This window comes from Fukomys damarensis, unplaced genomic scaffold, assembly GCF_012274545.1.
Source record: "Fukomys damarensis isolate Sample0158 unplaced genomic scaffold, DMR_v1.0_HiC HiC_scaffold_12, whole genome shotgun sequence".
NCBI classification, from domain to species: domain Eukaryota; kingdom Metazoa; phylum Chordata; class Mammalia; order Rodentia; family Bathyergidae; genus Fukomys; species Fukomys damarensis.
The window spans coordinates 58,635,387-58,642,454 of record NW_022900924.1 but is presented as its reverse complement, the minus strand read 5'-3'; the positions used below and the strand labels follow the sequence as shown (position 1 = coordinate 58,642,454).

Genomic DNA, 7,068 nt, shown 5'->3' with positions numbered 1-7,068 from the left:
CTGCCTCCGCGGCCCGGATCCCTGGCTCTAGCGCGCGTCCCGCTGTCCTGCGTAGCGAGCGGAGTTGTCTTCGAGCTGCGGGGCCGTGCAGGCGAGCACGCTTTTGAACGCGAACCCCCGTTCTTCCCGCCTAGGTGTTCAGGCGCTTCGTGGAGGTCGGCCGGGTGGCCTACGTCTCCTTTGGACCCCATGCCGGAAAGCTGGTCGCGATCGTAGATGTCATCGATCAGAACAGGGTAACGTGTGGGACCCAGCATCGCCGCCCCCTACGCGGCGTGGCGTGGGTGGAGCGCCCTGCGGGGGGTGCGTTGGTATTGCTTCAGAAATTCGTACGGTGGGGCTGCTCTGGTTGGTGGCCTTACCGAACCATCCAGGAAAAAGAAAGTAGGAGTCTCAAATACAAAGTGGAGTTAGCTGTTGCTGGTGGGTTAGAGTATTGCCTCAGTCTTTGGCCATTTGTAGATTAAAGTGAAGGTGAGTTTAAATGAGTTATTGTGCGTAAAACTAGTTCAGAGGAGACCCGGGCACGCAGAAAGCAGTCTGCGCTCATGCCTGTATTCGAGTAGCAGTGTGGGTTAGGGTCCTGAAAGGACAAGCAGCGTGCAGAGTACTTGGGGTTTTCCTTGCTATGATGTGCTGAACAGCCCGGGCCCTCTCTGTCTTAGGCCCTGGTGGATGGACCCTGCACTCAGGTGAGGCGCCAGGCCATGCCTTTCAAGTGCATGCAGCTGACGGACTTCATCCTTAAGTTCCCACACAGGTAAGGACCCAGAAGCGCTTTCCCCACCTTCATCTGTACTAGTAAAATGTTTTAATTTAAACCTTTTTGTTGCTGTATTTCCCCTTGAGAATATAGTAAGCAAAGCTTGGAGAAGTTACAGAAGGGGGATTTACTTTATAAAGTAGACAGGCACACTGGGTGTGGTGGTTATGCCTGTAATCCCAGGACCAAGGGTGAGGCAGGAGGACTGGCAGAGTTCAATCGAGGCCAGCCTGGGCTACTAGGGAGACTGTTTCAAAAAAGGGGGAGAAAAAAAAACGGTATCATTTGCTTTTGAAATGTTGTGTGGTCACTTTTCCACTGTGGATACTGTCTGGATTTAGCTTTAAACTTGGAATTCTTTTTCCTTGTGCTCCCCTTTTTTGACAAGGTGTTTTTGTTTTATTTTTTGAGACAGGATCAGACTGGTCTTGAGCACACTGTAGCCCAGGAAAACAGCCTCCTTGTCTCAGCCTCCCCACTGCTGGGATTACAAGCGTGGGCCACCATGCTCGGCTTTTTTGATACTTGCACATGATGAAAATGTTAAGGAATTTGGGCTCGTTATGGGACAGTCACATTCAATTTTAAAGCAAAACTATCCATTCTTTTCCCTTCTGATACTTGGTATCATTAGATAAACTTGGAGAAATGTGTCAGTGATAAACTACTGAACCTAAGAGCTGTTCTCAGCTTACATAGATTCAAAGAGGGACATTTCTTTTTGTTTGTTTGTTTGTTTTGTTTTTTGAGACAGGGTCTCACTGTATAGTTGAGACTGACCTGGAACTATGTAGCCCAGGCTGGTCTCGAACTCACAGCGACCCTCCTGCCTCAGCCTCCTGAGTGCTGGGATTACAGGCGTGTGCCACCACGCCCGGCCAACATTTTTTGATATGAAAATAAATTCTGTGATGTGTTGCTGTAATTATGGTGACCCACAACAATAGTTAAAGTGGAATATAAGACATGACCATCGTGAGTTAAGAGGTCTAAGTTGTATAATTTTATTTGGCCTGCAGAGTGTCCAAAAGGTGACTATTGTAATATTAAGGTCATCCCTCCATCTAACACGGTTCCCTCAAAAGTCCCTAGTGGGACAAAAATGGAGTGTGCTAAGAACCTCGGTGCCTGGCCTGTACACGATGGACGTCGCAGTGCACTTCAGTACTGGCAGGGAACGTCCCACTTGTCTGCAGTGAGTGTGCCCATGCTGCCGCTGCTCCTCTCGTGACACACTGTTTGAAGGACACTTGGGGATGGATCTTGATGTCCATATCAGTGGAGGAGTTACTTGCTTTTGATCCTTGAGTGACACACAGTGGGTTTTATTTTTAGGGTGCTTGGCCACAAGTTAAACCTAGGGATTGACTTTAGCCTGCTCATTATTAAAAGGAAATTGTTTACTACTAATTCATTGCTCTGAATGGTATTCATGTAGTCAGGAGGTGATTTTAACCCTTCAGTGCCTAGTGACCCATTTTGGGAATGCTCATAACCAGGAAACATAATGAAATTCTCGTTCCTCAAATTTTTCTAGGTAATGTACCAATTTTATGCAAAAATTCTATTCAATCTTTGGCATAAAGGGGTTAAATCTGTAACTTGGACTGGGGAAAAGGTGCACTGAATTGCAGTTTTGATTAAATTTATCCTTGAAATTATATTGGCTTTGTGAGCATCATTCATTAGTTGTGTCGGGTAGTATGTGAGCTCTGAGGACATCTAGCACTGGTGTGTAGCAGGACAGATGCTTTCTGAAGGGCAAAATATCCTGATTATGTGTAATTCTAGAGCAGATTGCTAGATCTGTGATCTTGGCCTTTTCTAGTGCCCGCCAGAAGTATGTCCGACAAGCCTGGAAGAAGGCGGACATCAACACCAAGTGGGCTGCCACCAGATGGGCCAAGAAGATTGAAGCCAGAGAAAGAGTAATGTCTTGGGGTCACTGGTTCTTACTTATTTGGAGGGTTTAGAGGGTGGCTTGAGAAAAATGATCTTTTTCCTCTTAACAGAAAGCCAAGATGACAGACTTTGATCGTTTTAAAGTCATGAAGGCAAAGAAAATGGTAAGTTTTTAATCCATACTGTAACTTCAGGATGAGGCAGCGGCAGCCAGTTTCAGGAGGAAGTTGTCCTTATTTGTTGTATTTTGCAGTGACCTTAAGGAATTACTACCTTTACTCAGACTTAGATGTAAGAAATGGGTTACTTAAAGCTTTTCAAAAATCTAGCATAGCTCAGTGCTGTGCTAGTGTAGTAAATGCTTGCTTTCTCCTGTTGACATTTTTCAGAGGAACAGGATAATCAAGAATGAAGTTAAGAAGCTGCAAAGGGCGGCTATCATAAAGGCTTCTCCCAAAAAGGCGCCTGTTGCGAAGGCTGCAGTTGCAGCTGCTGCCGCTGCAGCAGCTGCCGCTAAAGCTAAAACTCCAGCAAAGAAGGTCACTCCAGCTGGCAAGAAGGCCTCAGGCCAGAAGGCGCCTGCCCAGAAAGCAGCCAGTGAAAAGGCCGCACCTCCATCCAAAGCGCAGAAGGGTCAGAAGGCTCCAGCCCAGAAGGCACCTGCTCCAAAGGCATCGGGCAAGAAAGCATGAGGCTGTTAGAAAGAAATAAAGTTCTTTTGTGACACATTGGCAAGTCTGTGAAGTCTGGATTTGAAGCTTGTTGCGATGGGTAGGAGGCCAGTTGATGGGATTGTGGACTCCTCGGAGAACCCTTCCCACATACAGCCCGGGAGCAGTGCAGGATCGCCACCGTTGGGGCTGCTCAGTGCTCCCTGGACAGCGGAGCTACAGCACTGACATTCTTTCCTTGTACAAATGGTACGGGGGTGGGGCTTCCCACCCACAGGTAAACTTCAGCCTTTTTGGTGGTGGTTGTTGGCTTTTTTTACTTTTTCTATGTACAGTAAGTCTTTGGCTGTCGCACAAGTCTTTTGTAAGCTGGCAAAGTCTCGTTCTCATACAGTACCCCTGTGACAGTTTGCAGCTTGAGTGGCTTGACTGTAGTCCAGGCTGGCCTTAAATTTGGAATTCCCCCTGCCTCAGCTTCCAGGGTACTGGATTAGAAGATTTTGGTAATTTTTTAAATGAAATTTACTGGTATATTTTAGGTATATGATATGATGATGCCATTCATCATTGGGAATTTTTACCTGTACGTGATATATCTTAGTTTTTTTTACCATTCCCCTCTGCTGGTCGTTTATTTATTTATTTTTTTTTTTGGTACCAGGGATCGAACTCAGGACCTTGGGTTTTTGAGCAGTGGAGCTGAATCCCTGGCCCTGCCCTTTCCTATTTATAAAGACTTTGTTTCCATTTTTCCTTTTCTTAAATTAATTCCATTCTCTTTCCTATCCTCCACCCCTCCCACTTCCTCTTCCCCTTCCCCTTTGGACCTTTTCTTCCTATTTCACATTATCTATTACACATTTTGGTTCTCACTTACACTAAGTTTCTCACACCAGAGAAACTATTTGATATTACACATGTGTCCTATTTCACGTAAGAGTACGCTCTCAATATGCGTCCATTTAGCTATAAATGACTAGCTTCTCTTTATGGCTGAGTAGTACTCCGTTTTATAAAAACAAAAAATCCAATCACCAGTTGTTGGACACTTGGGCTGTCTACAAGTTTTAGCTATTACAAACTGCCACGAAACGTGGGTGCCCACATAACCCTGCGGTATGATTCTTTTAATTCTTTCGGGAAGATAACCTGGGCAATAGCTGGGTCGAATGGGACCTCTCATCCTAGTTTTCGGAGGAATCTCCACACTTGATTTCCACAGTAGCTGCACTCCCACCAACAGTGGAACAGTTTCTTTTTCCCCACAGCCCCGCCAGCATTTGTTATTTGTTGATTTTTTTGATAGCAGCTATTCTTTCTGGAGTGAGGTGGGATGTGTGTTTTATTTTTTTCTTGGTACTGAGGATCAAATGCTTGTAAAGCAGGCAGTGGAGCCACTGAGCTAAATCTCTGGCCCTATGTGTTGTTTTCATTGGCATCTCTCTGATGACCAGTGATGTTGAAATTGTTTAAAGTTTATTTGCTGTTAATTCTTTGGGAAGTGCCTGTTCATTTCAGATGCCCACGTCTGGATTGGGTCTTTTAAGTTTGGGAGGTCTCATTGATTTTGTTAATGATACAGTAAAGAAACCTGAATGCTCTTAAGAGTATAGGGCATTTTAGAAATCTAGGAATATGTTCAAAATGAAACTTGTTTTTTGATCAAAAGCTGTCTTCCAATCATACCATGTAATCAGCCCCAGCACTCGGGGGGCGAAGCAGGACAATGGCAGGTTTGAGCCTACCCTGAGCAATTCAGCGACTTGGCTAGACCCTGTCTCAGAAGTGGGGATGGGGCTCAGTACAAGGTGCTGGAGTCCAGTTCCAGGTGCTGCCTAAGTAGGGAACAAAACCAGCTTCCAAGCATCACTGGGATGAAAAAGTGAAGCGTTCATCTGCAGGCAGCCTCCCGGCTCTGCCTCTTAAAGCCAACTAGAGCCTGACCTTCCTTGCCCCCGCTTACCCTCCCTGTGCTGCACTCTGCCTTCATGACAGTCGCCTGGTGAGGTCTGAGACTCAGACGTGGTCATATAGAGTGGATGAAAGGCGTTGTGAAGACTGGGGAAATGGCAGCAGCCTGTGGGAAAACTTGGGGTTTTGTCAAAAGTGAGGGGAAGAGGGCAAGAACCAGGACAGTATGTGTTTGGTAAAAAGCGACGTGACTGGTTCTGGAAAGGAGCTAATTAAAGGAAGTCTGGTAGTCAGGTAATGGGATGGCCACATGGTGGCACCTACCTGTAATCTCAGCACTGTGTGGAGGCTGAGGCGGGAGGATCATGTGTTTGATGTCAACCTGGGCCACCCAGGAGACCCTCGGCTGGGTCCAGAGCTTTAGAGGAAAATGGATGTAGCTCAGAGCACTCGCCTAGCACTTGTGAAGCCCTGGCTCCATCCCAGCACGCAGGAAGAAAGAAATGGGCTTTGGGGAAGTCCACGCAGCCTGCTCCCTGTGGTGTCACCAGTCCCTGGAGCTGGCACAGCTGCACCGACCAGCAGGCAAGGAGGAAAGGAACAGCACTCCATCCCAGCCAGCATCTGTGGCGCCCGGCTCTGCACTTGTGCAGCGTGTGGGCGCTGCAACCCCCCCCCCCGCCCCCGGGACTTTTGCACTGCAGGACACGATCTGGGCCAGGGGCCTGGAGGAAAGAGGCCTGAGCCAAGCAGGTGGTTGGGAGCATGAGCAGGTGGGCCAGCTTGGGGATGCGGGAAGCTCAGGCAGCAGGGTGGAGGAGGAGGTAAGAAAGGATCAAAATATGCAGACAAGTCCAGGGGTTTGACCCAGGACCTTCACATCGAGCCACGTCTCTGACCCTTTTTCTGCTCTGAGGCAGTCAAGGTCACTTAATTACAGGTGGGGCTCAAATTTGTGATCCTCCTGCCTCAACCTGGCGTTCAGATGTGTGGCGGTGGAGAACGGTATGTTTGACAGTTACTATCTTTGAGAGGGAGGGACAGTGGTGTAAAGAGGCTGCAGATTCAGGGTCACAGCTGGGTAGTTTATTTTTTTGTGGTACCAGGGGTTGAGCCTGTCCTGTAACCCTGAGCTGCATCTTTCGTTCTTTTTTACATTTTTTTGAGACATTCTGGCTAAGTTGCTGGAAGCTCAAGGCTGGTCTTGAACTTAAGCTCTTCCTGCCTCAGCCTCCCAGACTGCTGGAATTCCACATTCCTGTGTTTGTTTTGTTTGGTTTGATAGTGGGGATTGAAGTCGGATCCCTGTGTTTGTGAGGCCGGTGGCAGCACCACACCACTGAGCTGTAAATCTCCGGCCCCAGATCCAGTTTTACGTCCCACTGTGTTAGCCCAAATTCGTTCTTGGACTTCACATAAACCTCATCCAAAACCCGCGGGTCCTGACACCTGCTGTGTGTGTGACAAGGCTCAGGTGGGGTGCCTCTCAGGACGGGCCAGGCGTGCCCTCATCCTGGCGGCTGTAGCCGAAAACGCTTGCTTGCTCCAGGTTGACTGGGAAGTGGGAGCGGCTTCCGAGCCTCTGCCTGCAGCCCGGGCGCCCAGTGCCCAGCCGCCTCTTTCCCCTCCTCTGCGGGTGAGACCTAAACCGAAGGTAGCTGGGTGTTTAAACTCCAGACTAACTCACCAGTCCCTGGACTCAGAATTTCAGTTGAAATGAGAGGCCCTGGTCCACGTGCATCCTTCCAGTGCCCGCTCCGCGCCGGTCCCGCGCCGTGGCTCGCTCTGGGGGACTCTCGGCGAGACCCGCTGGCCCTGTGT

The 7,068-nt window shown here is 48.4% G+C and overlaps 1 protein-coding gene across 1 annotated transcript in view; it reads left to right on the top strand.

The window, feature by feature from the left end:
* The window catches only part of Rpl14 (ribosomal protein L14), a 3,843-nt gene extending 443 nt beyond the window's left edge, over positions 1 to 3,400 (top strand). Inside the window, exons 2-6 of the mRNA XM_010624519.1 lie at positions 135 to 236; positions 666 to 760; positions 2,592 to 2,691; positions 2,776 to 2,829; positions 3,055 to 3,400. Of these exons, the coding sequence (XP_010622821.1) occupies positions 135 to 236; positions 666 to 760; positions 2,592 to 2,691; positions 2,776 to 2,829; positions 3,055 to 3,357 (654 nt within the window). The 3' untranslated portion in view covers positions 3,358 to 3,400. The remainder of the gene's footprint in view (positions 1 to 134; positions 237 to 665; positions 761 to 2,591; positions 2,692 to 2,775; positions 2,830 to 3,054) is intronic.
* The last annotated feature ends 3,668 nt before the right edge of the window (positions 3,401 to 7,068 follow it).